Here is a 21,842-nt window from a genome sequence, read left to right as displayed (position 1 = left end):
AATGATGTGGTATTTGCAAATAACGCACAAACATTCTAGTGCATAATTTAAACCATCTCTAGATTACTTAGAATACCTAATATGATGTAAATACTATGTAAATTGTTTTTATACTGTATTGTTTTTAAAATTTGTATTATTTTCATTGTTGCTTTGTTATTTTTAGTTTTTCCCCCCAAATTATTTTTCAGCCACAGTGGGTCGAATTTGAGGATGAGGAGCTCACAGGAGTGGAGGGCCAGCTAGCTGTATTTCAAAGCGTCACGTAGCACACGATAAATAAATAAATAAGAGTGTGTGTATGTATAATTTTTACTTGTCATTGAATGAAAGACTAAATGAGGAAGATTCCGGAGGCAGATGGACAATGTTCTGAATCCTAGCCCTGTGACCTCCTGACAGTGTGACTTGGGCAATCAGGACTTCTCCCTTCTCAGTACCTTGGGCGTCTCACCTGTAAATGAGGGATGGAGCTATTTCTACTCCCTAGGGGGTTGGTAGGAATAAATAGTTTTACCTGTCAAGTACTTAGAACCATGCCAGGCACACAGTAAGTGCCCAGTAAACGTAAGCTATTGTCACTATAACAAAGTGGCAGCGATGAAGTCAGAGCTAACACTGACCAGGGTGGGAATACCTGGCTGACAAGGTGTGGGGTGAGGGCAGTGAAGATGAGGGAAAGATACTATGAAAAAGGTACGTGTCAACACAATCGTGGGGTTTTTATATGAGACAGTGCTATGGTCTGAACGTGTGTGTCCCCTCCCAAATTCATACTTGAAACCCTCACCCTACGGTGATGGCATCTGGAGGTGGGGCATTTGGGTGGTGATGAGGTCATGAGGGTAGAGCCCTCATGAGTGGGACCAGTGTCCTTAGAAAAGGGACCAAAGGAGGTCCCCGCCCCTTCCACCACGTGAGGACACAGTAAGAAGGTGCCGTCTATGAACCAGCACCACCCTCACCAGACACAGACTCTGCCACACCTTGATCTTGGACTTCCAGTCTCCAGAACTGTGAGAAATAAACATCTGCTGTTTATAAGCCACCAGGTCCGTGGTATTTTGTTAGAGCAGCTCGAATAGACTAAAACCAACAGTGATACAGATCAGAGGAAGCTTTTCTTTGGAGCAAAGGGATAGTGGTAGGGAAATGGTGATGTTAGCAAGTGTGGGATCATAGTAAGGAATGCCTGAGAAAACGCTGTCCCAATACTACTATGGACATCACTACAGACACCGAGGGTGGACACCCAGACTGGGGGGTCACTGGGGAGACTGTGGTGTGTGCCCAGACTGGGGGGTCACTGGGGAGACTGTGGTGTGTGCCCAGACTGGGGGGGTCACTGGGGAGACTGTGGTGTGCGCCCAGACTGGGGGGTCACTGGGGAGACTGTGGTGTACGCCCAGACTGGGGGGTCACTGCGGAGACTGTGGTGTGCGCCCAGACTGGGGGGTCACTGGGGAGACTGTGGTGTACGCCCAGACTGGGGGGGGGTCACTGGGGAGACTGTGGTGTGCGCCCAGACTGGGGGGTCACTGGGGAGACTGTGGTGTGCGCCCAGACTGGGGGGTCACTGGGGAGACTGTGGTGTGCGCCCAGACTAGGGGATCACTGGGGAGACTGTGGTGTGCGCCCAGACTGAGGGGTCACTGGGGAGACTGTGGTGTGCGCCCAGACTGGGGGGGTCACTGGGGAGACTGTGGTGTGTGCCCAGACTGGGGGGTCACTGGGGAGACTGTGGTGTGCGCCCAGACTGGGGGGTGCTCCCGACACACTGGCTACACACAGGTGTGGGAGGGAAGTAAAGGTCACCACCCTGGGCACAGTGGTACGTGGGAAGTGCACGCAGGGCAGGCAGCAGCGCAGTGCCGTGCCGTGCGGACACCGAGGGAAAAGGGACAATGCTGCGTCGGACAGGCCAGACGACTTGCTTGCTATTCGGTCTGCAAAGGAAGAAAGGGAATGGAATTTGGCAGGAAATAAAGTATATCCATGTTGGATGCTTTTAAGGTCACATTAGAATTTCAGAGCAGGCAGGTCTTAAATGTAATGGTGAATAAACTTTCAAGACGGGCACCTTGGTCAGTGGCTATTTCATCTTATGTAAACAGGAAACTTGAACTGTCTTACACTTTGCCACATCATCACCAATTTTTAAACTGGAAAGTGACAATTTAAGCCTTAAATACATCTTCAACAGCATCTACCCTCCACCTTTTTTTTTAGTGTTTATACCAACGGGAAACTTTTGGCTATACTGAGCAAGACACATATTTAAACGACAGTAATTTATAAGCACTCAACTGATTTTCATTCTAATTGCCTTTTCCCCTTGTAACAAATTAATGAGCACAAGAATGGCAAGTCTCAATTTATAACTTTAGCTAGTTACACTTAAAAAAAATTCTCCCTTTATGAGCTTAGTGGAAACGGAGCTTTCTCTATTCTGACAAATTTAAAAGAATTGGTTAAAATGGATGGGGAGCAAGAGGGGGCAGAATCTTAGCTTTCATAAACATACAAATTTAGAAAACATCACACAAATGAGATTCCATGGGAACCAGGGTAGTTGCGTGGTTATCAACATCTGGAATATATGAAACAGCAACTTCTGGATTCTTGCATTTTGCTACTGTAAGTAGCTATAATCAAAGCAAAAGAACAGTTTAGGAAAACAGTCTTTTCACACAAAAAGTTCGTTTGCAACTAGCACCATTACAAGAGGGCTTGTAATTGAACAATTAGCATTTGATATAGGCTCCTGCATAACGTCCCACGTGAGTGGGGGGAATCTGCAACCCCCCCAACTGCATTCTGCAAAGGAAGGATGGATGCACTTGGTGGAGGCGTATAAATTATTGATGCCACACAGCTAGCTAGGGTGCTGTTCTATTTTTTTCCTGTATGAAAGGCATGGGTATCACATTCTCCAGCTACTTAGCCCCCAGCACACACACACACACACACACACACACACACACACACCTTTTAAAGTTATTTTAAAATGCTGGCATTTAACATACATACAAATGCACAAACAACAGATAAACCACCACAGCCCAGATTTAAATGAGGACCGGGACAATGGCAGTTTGGACTGTCACCTGCTCTCCTAGTTTCCCTCTGACCCCCCAGCATGTGCTGCACACCCACGAGACTGACCCCAATAAAAACCCTGGACACCGAGGCTCGTGTGAGCTTCCCGGTGGGCCACACTTCACATGCGCCGTCACACACTGCTGCTGGGAGAATTAACTGCCTCTGTGTAACTCGCACTGGGAGGGGACACCTGGGAGGTTGTGCCCGGGTTCTCCTGGACTTCGTGCCCTACACCATTTCCCTTTGCTGAGTTTAATCTGTATCCTCTCATTGTAATAAAACACGAGTGTGACAGCTACTGAGTCCTGTGCGTCCTCCCAGCAAATCAGTGACCCTGAGGGTGGTCGCGGGGTCCCCCGGCAACACCGCCACTGTGTGCTGCTCACTCCTACAGGAGCCCCTCAAGGCATGAGCCGTTACTGCTTTCCACGGTTTCCAAGGTACTCTCAGCCTCAAGTAATGTGGACGTTTATTCAGGTCTTCCTTATTTATTATTTGGTGAAACTAACGTTTTCCTTTATTATTTCTAAAGCAAAGACTGCTGTCACCTCAAAAAAATGCTTGCCTATGCTGTTTCATAAAGATTCTTTTTTTTAAACAGGGACGCACATTAGCAATGGAAAAGAGCCACCGCAGTCAAGAAATTTTTTTAGAGGCTCAGCTGAACAATAAGCCCTGAACTTTTGTTTAAATTAAGATAGCTGAACCTCTAGGATGATTTCCTGAATCCATGGCAACGCGTCTTGCGTGAGATGGCATTCCACAGCCCAGGAAACACAGCGGGGCCCACGGGGCAATCTGTCAGCTGCTGGGGTTACAGTGGGCAACCCCACTTAATCATTTTGTAGATGCAATTCTTCACCAGTATTCAGAGTAACACCCTTTTCCTGGTTATCTAACCTACTCAGTAAGTGAAAAAAAAAAAAAAATCCCAGTTAGAAAGCCTGCTACTCCTAATTATTTTATTATCTGCCAGAGGATGCTTTTGGCAGACTTTCCCCTTCCTCAAGGGCAAAAATACCCTGGAAAAAATTTAATAAAGACGAGGACCGGGTTTTGCTCGCTGTGAAAGTCTATTCAAGTACTGCAGCTGCAGAAATCAGAATGCAGCCCCAGGAGAAGATAAGATGAAGGGCGGCGAAAGAAGAGTCCCATTAAAATTCTACTGACCAGTAAAGACTGGTTAGAAGGAAAAAAAAAAAATCCCACAACTAAAGGATTTAAATCAGTGGTTCTTAAAGGGTGGGGGTTGTACCCACCAGGGGGTGTCTGGCAATGTCCAAAGACACTTGGTTGTCCCAATGGAGGGGAGGGAGTGGGCAGGTGCCAGGGCAGCTGCTGAACATCCCATAATGCTCGGGACAGTCCCCGCAAGGCAAGGAACGAGCCAGCTCCAAACACCCACAGTGCCAGCTTGAGCAACCCCGATCTTAATGCATGGGCTGAAAACCTTTGGCGGATACGACGTGTGGCCGCTCTCGGTAACTCCAGAGGCCAAGACCCCCAAGTCTGCCCACTTCTCTCAGGCTGAACACGTCTATGTAACAGAATCCTCCCAGCCGGAGGTTGCATGGGGTACTGTAAAAACATTCTAAGACTCGCCGGGGGGTAAGGGTGTAGGACAGAAGCCACACGTAGATGTTCCCCCCAGGATACACACAGCCCACCCAGAGACCCCGCGCCCCACCCCAGCGCAGAAGGGCTTCCCGCGATCAAACCGAGGGGCAGCCAGCCAGGCGGGCAGGGCAGAGTCTGCCGGGTTCCCGAGGTCACAAGCACTCAAGCCACATCCACACAACAGCCGCTGGTATTTCATGATTCTTCTGTTTCCAAACGTTTCAGGAGGTTTGTGCGGCCACCTATTTCTCAGTTCATAGGGCGGCTACTTGAATCCATTACAGAAAAGAACACCCCCCTCCAAACCTAGGCCCGCAATGCGGCTAACGACCTGCAAAACCTAATTAAAATGTCGCAGCCGCCTTTGCGTTAGTGACCGCCGCCTTTCTCTCTCACACGCAAAGCTCTGCCGACAACGGAAGCGTAAAATTATGTTTTCGGTTTTGTCTTTTAAAAAGGAATAATTTTGCAATTACTATGGACTCAGGGGAAGCCGCAAAACTAGGGAAGTCCTGGTACCCTTCACCCTGCCCTCTCCGATGGTGACATCTTATGTTGCTGTAGCACAGCACTGAAACCACCATGTCGGCACCAGGACGGGGCCATCCGCTAGGAGACAAGCCTTACTCGGGGGGGGGGGGGGGGGTGTGTGTGTGTGTGTGTGTGTGTGCGTGCGTGTGTGTGTGTGCGTGTGTGTGTGCGCGTGTGTGTGTGCGCGCGTGTGTGTGCGTGTGCGTGCGTGCGTGCGCGTGCGTGCGTGCGGCGCGCGCGCTACACGGTTCCATCCTACGCGCTCCATCTACGCATGCGCAGTCAAGGTACCCTGCTCTTCCGTCAGCACAGAACTCCCCCAGACCCACCCTCTGCAGTCAGCTCCCGCCCCACTCCTGAGCCCTGGAGCCCAATGACCTGGTGGTCTGCATCTCTGCAGTTGTGACATAAACAGAAACACACAGTGTGCGATCTCTGGACGTGGGCTTGTCCTACCCAGCACTTTTCTCCGGGGCGGGGGGCACCCAGCTGGCTGCGGTGTCGGTAGCGCGCTCCCCCCCGACTGCTGAGCAGTACCACGAGGTGCTTAACCCACCCACTGAAGGACACTGGCAGTGTTTCCAGAACACTGCTATTATGGATAAAGTGGCTTTTTTTTTTTAATTACCAGTTTTCATCAGACACGTAAGGATACAGTATGTGCCAAGGACTTGCCCCAAACACTGAGCAGGTCTTTGGAAAACTCCTTATAATGTAATAATGTTACATTGTGGAATTCAAGTGATTCCTTCTCTTCCTTTTGAGACTAACTTTCCAAACTCTTGGAACAATCCACACACCAACCTTCTCACCTTAACACTGTGTCAAAATAGACAAAGCATAAAATTACCACCTTCACCATTTTTCAGTGCACAGTTCAGTGGCATTAAGTACATTCACATTATTGTGCAACCATCACCACCATCCATCTCCATGACTTTATTCATCCTGCAAAACTGAAATTCTGTCCCCATTAAACAGCAACTCCTCATCCCTTCCTCCCTTAGCCCCTGGCAGCCACCACTCCACTGTCTGTCTCTAGCAATGAGACTCCTCTACATACTTCTTTTCTTTTATTTTTTTAATGGTTCTTTTTTTTTTTTAAAGATCAAGCTCATAGCCACCTCAAACTTCTCGGGTCAAGCAATTGATCCTTTTGCTTCAGCCTCCCATGTAGCTGGGACTACAGGCATGCACCACCACACCCAGCTAATTTTTTCTGTTTTTAGTAGACATGGGGTCTCTTGCTCAGGCTGGTCTCGAACTCCTGAGCTCAAGCGATCCTCTCACGTTGGCCTCCCAGAGTGCTAGGATTACAGGTGTGAGCCACCGCGCCCAGCTTCTACGTACTTCTTGTAAGTGGACTGGCTTATTTCACTTGGCATAATGTCTTCGAGGTTTACCTATGGTGTGGCTTGTGTTAGAATTTCCTTCCTTTTTAACACTGAGTAACATTGCACTGTATAGGTAGAACACATTTTATCTGTTCATCCGTCGACAGACATCTGGGTTGCTTCCCTTCAGATTTTGTTAAAAGACATGGTACTGCTCCCTAAAGAGTGAGGTCGACCTTGGAAGGTGGGAGCACGTCTTTCCGTTTGGTCCTCTGCAACCCACCCTCCCGACACAACAGCTCCCCGACGTGAGCGGATGAGGGCAGTGTCCGGCCAGGCAGGATCTGCAGCACGACTAGCTCGAGGCCGGCAGGAGGTGAGGGCAGCTACGGCACTGTCCCGAGTGACTGACAGCCCCTGCTCAGAGCCCACTGGGCACAAAGCGCTGAGGAACACACGGATCCAGGGACGGACTGAAGCTCCCAGGAACCCTCTTGCGTGCAGACTGGCTGGATTTAAACAGCACTCCATTTCGCAGAGCATGAGCTGTGACTCGTCCCTCTACACAGGCCCCAAGTCACCTGTGGCTGTGTCAGAGGGGACCGTGTCACCCTCACCACCTAATGTTTCTGTGGAAGGTGCCAGAGGGCAACGGTGGCCCCTTGGAAATCAGGGAGCCTTCCCATTCGTCCCTGTCCCCACCCTAACAAGGACCCACGCCACTTCACCCACTGTGAACTAGCCAGGTGACCTGCCAGGTAATCTGTGGGGAAAGAAAACCTCGCTGTGTGCTCAGAGCACAAACAACCCTTTAGCTCTGTGCTGGGGCTCAGCTGCAGAAAGAAAAGGCCACCAAAGTCTCACTCTTCCTCTTCTGCCACGGCACCTGCAGGGCCGGCACCAGCGGAGCCCCGTGGCACAGTGAACCACGCGGTGGAGGAGTCTGTCTTGTTCATGATTTTCTTGGCATGGAAATTCATAAAACGCGTGACAGTGTCACCTGAGTTACATTCACAACCTGGAAAGTCCGGGCATGTGGACACGATATCTCACTATTATCGTCATCTGTCTGGGCTACTGTAACAAATGACCACGGCCCCGGGCGGCTCCTACATGACAGGCATTTGTTCCTCGCGCTTCTGGAGGCCGAGGTCTGAGCTCGAGGCACAAGCACGCTCGGTGTCTGGGGAAACTTGCGTCCTGGCTCACAGATGGCGACTTCTGGCCGTGTCCTCACATGGTGGAGGGGTAAGAGGTCTCTCTTGGGCCTCTTTCAAGGACACTGATCCCACCCCTGAGGCTGCACCATCATGGCCTCATCCCCGCCCAACACCACCACGTGTGGGCTGAGGGCCCCAACATACAAATCTGGGGGGACACCAAACATTCAGACCCTATCAACTGACCCCCTTGGGAGCAAGGATGATATATAGCATGCAACCATGTATACATTATGTAAAGAGACATGCCTAATTCTACCTAGATAGTCACGTGTGTGTACAAACTGGCTCTTTAGGAAAATGGCACCGGCCTAGCAGATGTTCACTGTTTTTTTTTTTTCCTTAGACGCTCACTTTTCATAACCACCTGTGAGGCTCTGAATAACCAGTGTGTGGTGAGGATAATGGAGGCAATAAATGTGCATAATACATCGGGCTTTTAGCTGCAAATCAGGACAAGTCAGAAAGTAAGTGCAGTGAACAAGGAGTTTTCAGTCACACTTGAGGGTCTTTACGTCTTCACAGTGAAGAAAGAAGTTCATCATCCTGGCCATGTAGCATCCACAACAGATGAATTTTCACCATCTGTCATAATGACAAGCTCCTGTTAGCAGCTAAAATGTTTACAATTACAGCAGCCAGGGACACAGAACCTGGCAATGTCCCTGCGCCAGGCAAAACACTAGCGAAACTCGATTTCTCACTTGTGTTTCTTCTTCTCTGGTATTGTCACCACGGCCGCATTATCACGTGGTTGCTATTCCTCGCCTGCCTGTTCCTGGCGGTGTGCTGTGTGCTGACGTAAGTCACGACGCTGGGAGTGGAAAGGGCTCCACTGGGTTTCGGTGACTTTGACGCCAGTGTCTGTGAGCAAATGCACAGAAAGCTGCTGTGCCGGCCCCAGGGCCCGACCTGTGGGAATCCTGTCACCCGCAAGTCTGAACGGAAAGGCCTCTGTCCTGCTCAGACACGTGGCCTTATCCACCGGAGGGCCGACCAGGCTGCGGAGTTTTCTATTTTTATGCAGGTCCCCGAACAAGGAAGCTCTGTCACTCAGTGGACCTGGGCTACATTCACAGCTGGCTACCTAGTCTTTTCCTACATATCTCCCCTCCCCTGGACTTTAGATCACCATCTGGTGGGCAGCTCCTGCCCAGCTACCTGCAATTGGAATCTGCAGTTCTGTCCCACTGCACGCCTCACAACGCCTTTCAGGTTTGTGTGAACTACTTGATTTATGCTAAAACTGTGGATCTGGGAGAACTTATTTTCTTTATAATTTGGATTTTGGGATGAAGCCCCAGAGGAAATACTTAGTATGTTTACGGGATTCACGTGCTGAATTTTCTGTCTTTCCATACTGAGTTGGAAATGGACTTGCACGTTTCTTGCTGCATTTAGAAACAAGCAGGGAAGACAGCCCACAGTTCACCCAGCATTCAGGGAGCTGCCCGCCAGACCACACGGGCTGCACGCATTGACGGGGATCACTCCCTTGCTTCCCTCTTCCTGGGATGGTAACGTGAGCTTGCGGGAAAGGCACGCTGCCACCATCTGCTTCTTAAAACCTGCCCAGACTGCACAAGTGACCATGCAGTGGACCCCAGAAGACAGAGGCCAACGTCAAAGCTGGACTACTGGAACTCATGCACCCAGAAAAGGACGCCATTTATCACCAGGGCTGGGGATGCACGTTTCCTGCTGCTTAATCCAAAGTCCTGCTTCCTAACCATTCTCATCTTTCAGACTGCCGCAAATCTGCTGCTGTGAGATGTCACAAATCAATACCACCTATCGAGTACCCTTGATGGGCAAGGCCCTTGCTTTGGACACAAGGCGAACGATGAAAATCTACTCTTCCATACTGGGTGGAAACATACCGTTTGGTAAGAGCCAGATGACCTGACTTCTGCCTGTTGGCGGGGGCGGGGGGCAGAAGAATACGACATACCCATTTTTGAGGCTCCTTCCCAACTCTGAAGAGATGTGTCCCAGACCCTCATAACACTGCCAGGACATGCCGTCTCCCACCCTACCTTCCTGCCACCAAGGCCGCCAGTGCCCTGCTGAAGCATTCCCTTCCTTGTGGCCTGAAGCATCCTAACTGCCACCTCGGACACCAGGCTTGGGAGGAAGAGAGGGGACAGTGGAGGGGATGGAGAGACGGACAGGCCTCCCCACACCCACCTCCTGCCCGACACAGGCACAGAGCAGCGATGGCTGAAGCACGAGCATTAGGAAGTGCCACCCAGAACTTACTGGCCACTTCCTTCCAGAGGAGAAAGCCCGGCGGGGAGGAGTTGAGGAAAGAATCGTTTCCCGGGAGGCAGAACTTGATTGTATTCAGTTTGCTGGTGCATCAGGAGCGAGAGTACAGGCAGGAGGAAGCATGATCAGGGAAATGTTTTCCTCTTTTTTTTAAGACGGAAGGGAGCCAGGAATAGGCTGAGGAGAAGATGCTCTTTGGACCTGGAGGCTCCATAAATGGCGGCCTACCCAAAACGTTAGGACTTGACATGAGCATGGAAAACCACCCCAGAATGAGCACTTCAACATGAGGCACCCCTTCTCTCTCTTCTTCCTTGAAGACATTCCTCTGGGGTACCCCCGACAGCACACACGGACTTGAAGAAAACACAGTGCTCTCTCTCTCAACGCCAACTCTGCCCATGGGACGTTACTTCCACGGCGCTGACAAATTAGGGAAAGGAGCTGGCGAGATGTTGCACAAAATGGACATTTGTGACCGTCTATACATTGTTGTGTCCCAGCGCTCCCTCCCTGCTGCCTAGTTACGAAGCTTTGTAAACAAACACGGGAACTCGGGAAGCCGACCTTTCTGGGGAGGGGTGGAGAGCTCTGTGTTTATTCCGAGAGGCCAGCAAAGCTTGCGCTCCAGGGCCCCGGGGACCAGCCACCAGCACAGCTCTGTCTGCAGGTTACAGAGAACTTGGTCTTCCACACCCAGTGCCACTTCCAGTTTGTGCTTTGCTCACACATTCTGACTATCTCTGACTGCTCTTGTGCCCTTGGGCAGAGGCGTTTGTTAAGTGGAAAGAATCTCGAATTCCACGCTAAGTGTCAGCAGGGGAGCAGGGTGTGGTGTGAGGGATTTCGGCCGGCAAGGCAAGCATCTCTGGGAAGCCCTGCTCTGCGGGAAAATACCTGCGCTCCCGGTGGGCGGTTCCCGTAAGGGCCCAGGGTTGGGGCATCAGAGCGGCGGGTGTTACTTCCCTGATTTCCAGGGCCGAGACAGTACATATTTTGTTCTCTATGCCAGTTCCTTATCCTGTGTCCTGGCAACAGCTAATCCGAATGATCTAACATACATACAGAAAGAATGTGCGTTTCCATGAGCAATGCTGGCTGGGAGCCCAAGTGGCAGCTCCAGGCCCGGATGGGGAGGGTGCTTATTCATAAGGTGCTATGCACCCAACAGACTTGAGCACTTTTGCCTGGGCAGGGAAACTGAGGCTCAGGTGGGGTAAACGACTTATTCAAGGATCAGAACTTCAACCACTCTGTCTGGCTCTGCTGCCTCCACCTCCCCTTCCGTGCCAGCTCTGAGAGGGCCGAGGCCCGGGGGCTCCTAAACTCGTTTTCCCTCAAACCTAGTACGTGTGTCTCTGGGAGGTGGGGCCAAGGAATTGGGGCTGCCATTCCAGAATATATACAGTGTGTGTCAAGGGCACAAAGCTTACATATGCCCCAAACCAATTGTTACTGTTTGAATTGTGTCCCAAATTCGTATGTTCAAGTGCTAACCAGCAGTACACTTCAGAATGTGACTCTATTTGGAAACAGGGTCACTGCAGACGTAATTGATTAAGATGAAGTTACACTGGAGTATGGTGAGCCCCTAATCCAATACGAGTGCATCTTTACAACAGGGAAATACGGACACGTTTGGACACAGAGAGTGGGGAGCCACAGAATGCCAAAGCTTGCCAGGAAACCACCAGAAGCTAGAAGAGACACACGTAACAGATTCACCCTAAGGAGGAACCAACCAGCTGACACCTTGATCTTGGACTTCTGTCCTCAGGAACTACAAGACAATGTATTTCTTCTTAAGCCATCGTAGCTGTGGTGCTGTGTTACAGCAGCCCTATAAAACTAATACGCCTATACTTTATATCACTTGGGAAAACATCGTGTGGACCAAATGCACGTGGATGATAAACAGCCAGTCCAGGCGGGTGGTTGCCATGGCGTGGGGTGGGGAGAGGGTCTGCACATGCCACCAGGGAGGCAGACACGGGGGGGGGGTCCCCCTTGAAACAGTTTGCTCCTTAAGTTGAATGGGTAGGTGGGTACCAGGATGTTTTTCCCATTAATGCCATTTTTGTAGGTCTTAAGCTAAATATCTTTAAGTTTTAAAAGTTCAAAACCATTTTCACTTCAGAGCTCCAAAGACTCGCCAGAGGAATCTCACTGGTCTGTCACAGAGCCAGGCCTGACCCTGGCCTCGGGCTCTGGGCTTCCGTCCACGCTGTCCTTGCGTGGCAGCTGCTGAGCACAGGTCCACGCTGTCAACACAGAACACGTGTGTTTGGCCTTTTAATTACTTACCATAAAGGAATGTCTTGGGCATGATCAAAAATATCGGAAGAAACTAGAATGGTTCTTAAGTCTGAGAACATTGCCTAGGGCCCGTTTGCTGGATAGGCAATTTGGAAGCTCCATAAACCTCTACTGCAAAATCTACGAGGCTCAAGTGCATACCCCAGCCCATAAATGCCCTCGCCGTGGCAGAGGACAAGAGCATCAAACTGTGCACGCCCATGCCCACCACACTGGCTCTCCACGTTAATTTCAGTCTGATTTCATGGGAACAGAAGTGTCAAGGGGAGAAAGAACACAATCTCTCATTCCGCCCCGGACACGGGACGGCCCCAGCGCCCTCTCTACTCCCTCTGACGCTCTTACTGAGAAAGCCCGTAGTGCTTTCTACTCCATGGCCTGACTTTCCATCAGTGGCTGATCATTCTGCTCTCAGTGTGTTGGAGATGAATTTCTTAAGACAGAAAACCAAGCCCCTTACCTGACTCCTGGAGATACCGATACACCAGAAAGTTCACCTCGTCACTGGTTATGCTCATCTTAGCCTCACCTCGCGGCGATGAGGTCTTTACGAAGCGGGAGCCACCCTCTGTTAGAAAAAAAGCAGAAAGAGAGTGTTTGGAACGTTGCCTTTATTTATTTTTTTTGCTGCACCCTTTTTGAAACGATTGAAGAAAATAATACCTACGCTGACACATGACGGTAATTAATATCTGATTTGTGTTCTGTTTTTATAACTCTGCGACTATATAAGCATTTCTTAATTATACACACACACACACACACACACACACACCCAGGCAAAGTATTTTCCAGAAAAAGAAGAGTTGGCTTATTTTATAAGATTGGGGTAGAGCGGGGTATAAACCACACCAGTGAAGCCAAATCCAGGGCAACGGAGCATGGAAACGACGACGGGCTCTGTACTGCGCCAAGCCCGTGCACGACCCACAGCGCACTTGAGACCGGCGTGGACAGAGCCCTGGTGCCCGCTCGGGCAGGAGCGGCCGGATTAGACGGGAAGCCCTCTGCAGAGAGATAGGGCAGAATGAGTCATGTTCACTTGTCCACACCCCTGGGAAGAGTAGTAACCACAAGGTCCTGGAGAAACGGTTGCTCGCAACACCTTTCACTCACAGAAGTTTAAACGGTTGGAAGTTTAAGTGATGAGCTGTGTGGTCAGCCCCCCTACGGGTGCACGCGGCCTGAGCAGGAGCACCCATGGGTAGCTGAGTCCCTGGATGCCATCAGTCTGGCTGAGACCTCCGGCGCCAGGAGGCAGGTGGAGACCCGAGGCGGTGGGCTGGGGCCTGTGAACATCGCAGGGGCCTTGTGTCCAGGGCAGCCAGGAAGTGTGGTTTTCCTCAAAACCATCCTAGTTAGACATGAGAACAAAGCAGCCCGGAGAGAACCATCGAGCAATGGAACCCTTGCACACGGATAAACCACAATTTACACGTCAGTAAGAGCTGTTCCCTCCAAACAGCGGTGGCCTACAAAGGCCACCACGACTTATTTCAATTATGTCACCAAACCTAGATACATGTAGGCGGTTTGGGAGCTGTCTCGGTGTCCATGTCACACGTCTTCAGGTATCTTTATGGGCAGCAAAACTTTTATTGTTGAATGAGGATTAAGTTTGTGTTTGTTTAGCAAAAGACAAAAGGGCAAAGTGTGCATTCAAGTTGGAACTTACATTTAACGAGAGCACTCCAACTAAAGGTTGCTGTCAGGGACACACCTGAGCCAAACAAGTCCTGCCCTGGTATAATCCCCTCCCCTTGAGTACGGGCGCGACCTGTGACTCGCTTGTGCCCCACATAGTATGTCGGAGGAGATGGGGTGCACTTTCCTAGGTTAGGTTACATCATACGGCAAGGCTGACCAGATGTATGTCGCATCCTACAAGACTCTGTCTTCGCAGACTGGAAGGAGAGACCTTCCGCTGGCCGTGAAACACAAACCGCCATCACGTGATCTGTCCGGGGACTGGCAGGCAGCCTGCGGGAAGCCGAGGGCCTCAGTCCTACAACCACAGGAACCGAATCCTGCCAACAATCTGAACTTGGAAGGAAACCCCCAAGCTTCAAATGAGAAGGCAGCCCGGCTTGCACCCCAACTGCTAACCCACAGAAACAGCGGGGCCTAACTGTGTTGTTCCAGGCAGCTAGATTTGCAAGGGTTTGCGATGCAGCAGCAGGTACTACAGCTGCCTGAGAAGGTCACTGCACTTCTCACTCTGCACTCTCAACAGGGTTTTATTTTACAGTGGTCAGAAATTTGCCCCTCAAAAACGCTTATCTTCTTTGCTTAATTTGGTGACATTTCTGTACTTTTGCACAGACAGCAAAGAAAATTTGACAGTCAAAATACAAATCTGCCCTGAGATTTGTGCTTGAACTCTGGGCAGTGCACTCATAAGACAGCATTAAGAAGAAAGTATGCTGTGAGCTAGGGTGATGCCATGGCACTCCAGCCCAGGCATCACAGTGAGACTCTGTCTCAAAAAAGAAAAAGAAAAAGAAGAAAATATTACAGAGGCTGGCCCGGTGGCTCATCCCTGTAATCCTAGCCCTCTGGGAGGCTGAGGTGGGTGGATCGTTTGAGCTCAGGAGTTCGAGACCAGCATAAGCAAGAGCGAGACCCCATCTCTACTAAAAATAGAAAGAAATTATAGGGACAGCTAAAATATATATAGAAAAAAATTAGCCAGGCATGGTGGTGCATGCCTGTAGTTCCAGCTACTTGGGAGGCTGAGGCAGGAGGATCGCTCGAGCCCAGGAGTTTGAGGTTGCTGTGAGCTAGGCTGACGCTACGGCACTCTAGCCCAGGCAACAGAGTGACACTCTGTCTCAAAAAAAAAAAAAGAAGAAGAAGAAGAAAAGATTACAGACTAAATAAGAACCCATGAAATCAGAGCATAACCTAATGAAAAAAAATTAGTTAAGGAAAACAACAAAAAGTATTATCTAACAAAATGTCATAGCTCTAAGCACACTTTGGTGATGATGCGTGCTGTAGTAATGGTGACAACTTGGCTCCGATGACAAATTTTAGAGTTTTAGTTTCTCTCTATATCCTGCAAAGCTGGAAACCTCTGGTTTTACATCATCAACTTCTGATGACCAACTAATGGAAGGGCAGTTGCTACACAGGGTTACTAGGAAGGCCAAAAAGAATGGACTTGAAAAATAGCTTGCAGCTACAAATCCTGGAACAAATGCACCGTGTGGTCATTACCAAGAGCCTACATGCACATTTTTGAAAGATGCTAAATAAGGACTTCTGAAATTAATTCTGAGGCATCTATTACACAAATATGGAAATAACTGTGCTTACCTTTCCTTGGGTCACCTGATCTGACCATTCCCTTCCGGCCCTGACATCCCATGATTCATTACATAGATAAAAACCAAATCTTCAGCATCTTAACCTCTAGCTAAAGAATTTTGCCCAAAAACTCACTGAACTAGAGCGTGGAGTTAAGTTTGCCAATTACTTTTTTTTTTTAAGTGAGTGAATTGGCCAATATTCCTGTGCGACAAGTACTGTTCTAGACACACCTCACTCAAACATGAGGCTGGGAAATACAAATTACCTACCCTCTTTTTTCTAAGACCAGAAATAAATTTCACAGAAAGATGTGAAATTAAGGACACCCTCCCCCAGGGCTTGGTTGGCTTATTTTATGCAAATATGTGTATCACAGTGGTACCCAAAGTTCAGCACAACTCTCAGAGACAGGCCTTCCCACTGTGCACAAAGTTCCAGGTTGAGTGACAGCACTGAATGCATGTCCTGTCTGGGGGCCATTTCCTGAGGCTACCTAAGGCTACTCCATAAGCACCTTCCTTCATGGAAGAGGAGGGAAGTTTTAGAGGAAAGAGAAACTAAATTCTTTATTTTATTTTTTATTTCAGAACATTGTGGTGATACAAACACTTTGGTCACATAAATTGCCTTTGCACCACCCAAGTCAGAGCTACAAGTATGCCCATCCCACAGGCAGTGTGCACATCGCACCCATTAGGTATGGAAATACCCATCCCCTCCTCCTCCTAGCTGCCCACCCCATGAATGTTACTACTACATGTGCACATAATTGTTGATCGATTAGTTCCAATTTGATGGTGAGTACATGTGGTGCTTGTTTTTCCATTCTTGGGATGCTTCACTTAGTAGAATGGGCTCCAGCTCCATCCAGGATAATACAAGAGGTGCTAGATCACCATTGTTTTTTCTGGCTGAGTACAACTCCATGGTGTACGTATACCACATTTTATTAATCCACTCATGGATTTTTTTTTTTTTTTTTTTTTTTTTTTGAGACAGAGTCTCACTCTGTTGCCTGGGCTAGAGTGCTGTGGTGTCAGCCTAGCTCACAGCAACCTCAAACTCCTGGGCTCAAGCGATCCTTCTGCCTCAGCCTCCCGAGTAGCCAGGACTACAGCCATGCATCACCATGCCCGGCTAATTTTTTCTATGTATTTTTAGTTGTCCAGCTAATTTCTTTCTATTTTTAGCAGAGATGGGGTCTCACTCTTGCTCAGGCTGGTCTTGAACTCCTGAGCTCAAGCGATCCTCCCACCTTGGCCTGCCAGAGTGCTAGGATTACAGGCGTGAGCCACCGTGCCTGGCCTCCACTCATGTATTGATGGGCACTTGGGTTGTTTCCACATCTTTGTAACTGTCAATTGTGCTGCTATGAAGAGAAACTAAATTCTTGACTGATGGAGATAAGACTCATGATTTTGGAGGAAAGAAGTTAGACAAAGAAGAAAGCAGCCCGGTAGCTGTGTGTGCGTGTGTGTGTGTGTGTGTGTGTGTGTGTGTGTGTGTGTGTGTGTGTTGTGGGGTGGGAGGGCTGCTTTATAAACATTATTTTTGACTTTGAATGATGTGCCACATGAACCCCTTGAAAACCACCTGTGCAGTGAGGTTCAAAGCAAAGCACCGTCGACATCTGTGAAGTCTGCCTTTGTCCTCTCCACCAAGAACGACGTCTGCGGACAAATCGCAGGGAGCTTGGAATGCCCACGCTAGTTACGGCAGAGCCAGATGGCCTGGTTTCTAACTGGGCTCCATCCAGATGTGGGGGTGGAGGGTGAACGCTGCGGCTCAGTTTCCTCTTCTCGCAATTGAGGATAAAACCCCATATCCAGGGGAGGTTGTGAGGATTCAGTGTTTTTACACACATCCTCGGAGCAGGGCCCATCGCACAGTAAACATGCACGACGTACAGCTAGGAATCCTACTCAGCCAACTCCCAGACTCCCCTGGAGCGACCTGAGAGGGCATCAGGAGTGGGTCAGGGAAACAGTGCACCCTCGCCCCATGATGGCTCAGGGCCCCTTTCCTCGTAAGAGCTCATCGGTGATTGTCAACCAGGCCAGGCGGCACTTCCAAAGCCCACGAAAGAAAGAACTGTCACCAGAGGCCCGTGTTGGGGCGTTCTTTCTTCTAGTAGGTATCGTTGGAGACCCAACTCGCGTCTCGACACCTCTCCCGTATCCGGAACGGCACCCGCTCCCAGCCTTCGAGTTCTGAGCACTCCTGCGGATGTTTTCCAACTTCCCCAGCTCTAAAATAAAGGAGAGTTTTTGTGGCATTCACTGATCCTCCTTGGCCCTGAACAGAAGGGGGGAGGAGAGGGGGAGCTCTTAATTAGAGCAATTGTGTTTATTTTCTTGCCTGACCCAGTTTTGATTAAAGACACCTCCAATTAGGTTGAGGTGAGGTCTTTGGAGTTGTGATTGCGCAAAAAGGAAACGGCCGCCTTCCACTGTGAGTTAAAGCCACAACTTCTCTCACTCTGCTGCTTAAAGAAGAGAAAGGAGAAAAAACTAGCACAGGCTGATGACATTTCTGGAGTTTCTTTGCTAAAGGTAAGTAATTCAACATAAGTAATAATTTGGGGTTAGAGTCGTCAAGGAACCAGGGGGAAAATTATTTATAGTATTTCTTCTTTTTAAGTCTTAATGTCAAGGTGGTAAAAGCTTCTATTAATTTGCAGTTCCCTTCACAAAACAGTTCAAAATTCAGTCCCAAGAGAAATGCTGTTTAAGAGTTTCAGTTTATTTTGTACGTACTCACAGCATTTAATATGCCATTGTTCTCTGGGAAGGCAGAGGATTGTCCCCAAACAACAAAATCTGAATTGCTATTTCATTATTTTAAAAAGTAGCATCACAGGAGGCCCCGCTGGAGAGCTGGCGCTGGCAGCAAAGGACAGAAGGGGCAAGCTCGTTTCCTGCCAAGGGAGGACCACCTTGCTCTGAAATGGCGAGCTGAGCACACGCTGATGGAAGGGAGCGCTCACATTTTACAAGGGCGATATATGGAGCTACTCTGACATCATTTGAGGGCAAGGTTTCTCTTTCAACCATTTGCTCCATTCTGAAAAGATCTTTTAAGGTTTTCTAAAGCAGCCCTTTGTTTCCAACGGGACCTGAGAAAGTGAGTCTCAGTCCTGCTAACACCCTGTTGGCGTCTACACCGAAGAGCCCGTTGCTGGAAGTGCTGGTCTGTGCGAGGCCCAGGCCTCCGCCTCGTCTCCACGCAGGCTGGACGCCGGACCCAGAGCCAGGGCGGCCGGAAAAGCTGCTCAAAATGACCTCATCATCCACAGGGCACTTCTGTCTCTGCATGTCTCCATGGAAACGACCGAGTTCCCTGCCCACGTGGAGGCAGTGTGGCCTTCGCTCCCCGCTTGCTTCCAGCACGATGTTTTTCTCTATCCAGACGTAACCCGAGTTCATTTTCATTTCACAACCAGTAGCCAGTCGAAGATGAAATTTTTAATGTGTATATTCTAAACACCTACATATAAATCCTAATGCACCTTTTCTAAAACTGCTTATCCGGGGGATGACACAGGCTTGTTATACCATGTGGCACGTTTTCCTCCTGCGTAACTGTGAAGAAGCCACCATGCAGCTCTGGAAACATCTCACCGCCCAACGACAGCGTGATTAAGTAAACTGTGTGAAACACGTGGGCAGTACCAGGCCACCGTTATTATTAAAATGATTTTAGAAAGCAATATACTGTATGTATTGCAAGCTAGCTAGGTATGAGGCATATGTGCTGAAGGCTTGATGTGACTGACCTCACACATGATCATTCTGAGAGAAAATATGACCATTACTGCTACAATTACCCTTTTAGAGGTTAAGAAATGAAGCCTCAGAGAAGATAACCAACTTAAATCCCAGAGGAGCCAGGATTTAAAGTTAAGTTGCCTGACGTTAAACACTGTGCTCTGACGGTGTGAGTTAAAGTTTTTGAAGCTACGTAATGGAAAGATGTTTCTGGAAGCACCCCAAATTGCATGGGGGCAACCACAAAACTGAAAAGAAGGCCAACCTGGTTAATAGTGTGACCCCACTTGTGGGAAAATATATAGATAGGAAAAGCTCAGGGAGAAATACACGAAAACATTTTATGTTTTCTTTCAGATACTTATCTTCATTCAGCAATAAGCATATATATATTATTTTATAATAAGAAAACAGTTCTCATTAACTTTACCATTATATTTACCTGGAGTTAAATGGTCCACAATGGTGAATATAATCAAACAACTACTTTTTTTTACCAGAATTTAAATGCCTGGCAGCACCTCCATTTAAATATGACAATAAACACGTTGAATAAGACACAGTCATTAAAACAGCATTTCATGACCAAGGAAAACGTCTATGACATAGACTGTATGGAAAAAGCAGGTTTCCATAAAGCACTGTGGAATATGCACGATGCAAAGCTTTGTTTTGTACACATGCACACACATGCACAAATGGAAGACGCCCTCCAAAATGCACTTGCACCTGTCTCCAGGTGTGGCATTATGCTGTTGTACACATGCACACACGCACACCCACACAAATGGAAGATGCCCTCTAAAATGTACTGGCACTTGCCTCCAGGTGTGGGATTATGTTGTTGTACACAGACACAGACATACACAAACACACACACACACACACACACACGCACAACAAACGGAAGATGCCCTCCAAAATGCACTTGCACCTGTCTCCAGGTGTGGGATTATGCTGTTGTACACACACACGTGCACACACACATACAAATGGATGATGCCCTCCACAATGCACTTGCACCTGTCTCCAGGTGTGGGATTATGCTGTTGTACACACACACACACACACACACACACGTGCACACACACATACAAATGGAAGATGCCCTCCAAAACGCACTTGCACCTCTCTCCAGGTGTGGGATTACGCTGGATTTATATCTGTGTCTCTCTGTGTGCTTTTCTACAGTTTGCATATTTCCTCCAGTGAACATGAACTGACTTCATATTTATTAAAATATGATTAAAACCTGGCAATGTCTTCTGAAATGATCAGTATGAGAATGACCAAGTAGGAGATGAGGCTCCAGGGTTGGGCGAGTGGAGGAGAGGCTGTGTTAGAAACAGAATGCCGCTCTCTACGGAATAAAACCACCCCACAGTGAGACACTCAGAAGGATCCTGTCTGTCCCTCACCCCGCTTCTGGACTAATTAAAGCCTGGCTGGAGCTTCCATCCAAACCCCACCTGCACGTCAACCGCAGATGCTGTAGGGACAGGGAAGGCATCCGGGAGGCAGGCTCCAAAGGAAGCCCCCTTGAAAATGCTCAACCTAGCAACAGCAAACCACTCCTAGGAAAGTCCACATCACATGAGCCAAGCAATGCACACAAGCAGACCTGCATGATTTCCTGTAATACTCTCCCCTCTCCACAGTTAAATGCCAGTTCACGTACCCAGATTTCAACGCAGACTGCGTAGAGAGACACTGACAGCTTCTGCTTCCGCACAAGAGGAGTCTGTCCTGTTTTACTAACAACTTTGGTTTTTTTAAGCTAACACTTCTGATGTCTAGATCAATTATGACCTATTTTCTAGCCAGAAATTAACCTGCAGATTGTAGTTATCTTGCAGGCAGAGAGAGTGAACACAGATTTTACATAATATGCACTGGGCTTTCAACCCAATTTCAGGAATACACAGTCTGGCTATGAAACTTCTACAACACTGTGATTTTCCACCTAAATACGAAGCATCTGATTTTGTCCAGGACGCATCCCTTTCCTGCGGTAGGTGGCGTCATAAGTGGGGCCACCTATTCATTCGACGTGACCTGCACAGTTGTGAAAAATAAATCCTGTGGCTTTCTCTGCAGACATAAAGGCAGGCGGTGCCTCAACCCCTAAGATGGCCTGGATCGCCTATAAATCTTGGTGTTATATCTGCTTTTGATGCTTCCATTTAAATGAATCACAAAGGACTCTTTTAAAAAGGAAAAAAACTGAAAGCACCATGAACTCAAATATTAGATGGGAGTCCCAGCATCCTCATGTTTATGTCGGCAAACACAGGAGCTTAAGTTTTGTAATTAAGTGCTCAGTAGCTTAAAATTCCACAGCCGCACGGCTGCTGACACTGACAGCACGGAAGGAC

The 21,842-nt window shown here is 48.7% G+C and overlaps 1 protein-coding gene across 3 annotated transcripts in view; it reads right to left on the bottom strand.

The window, feature by feature from the left end:
- LOC123629094 (F-box-like/WD repeat-containing protein TBL1X) overlaps positions 1 to 21,842 on the bottom strand; it is a 191,942-nt gene that overhangs the window by 47,516 nt on the left and 122,584 nt on the right. For all 3 annotated transcript variants that reach the window (XM_045539054.1, XM_045539053.1, XM_045539055.1), the window contains one exon: positions 12,849 to 12,956. In XM_045539054.1, the coding sequence (XP_045395010.1) occupies positions 12,849 to 12,906 (58 nt within the window). In that variant the 5' untranslated portion in view covers positions 12,907 to 12,956. The remainder of the gene's footprint in view (positions 1 to 12,848; positions 12,957 to 21,842) is intronic.

This window comes from Lemur catta, chromosome Y (genome assembly GCF_020740605.2).
Source record: "Lemur catta isolate mLemCat1 chromosome Y, mLemCat1.pri, whole genome shotgun sequence".
Taxonomy (NCBI): Eukaryota; Metazoa; Chordata; class Mammalia; order Primates; family Lemuridae; genus Lemur; species Lemur catta.
This window is presented reverse-complemented; position numbering and strand designations above follow the sequence as displayed.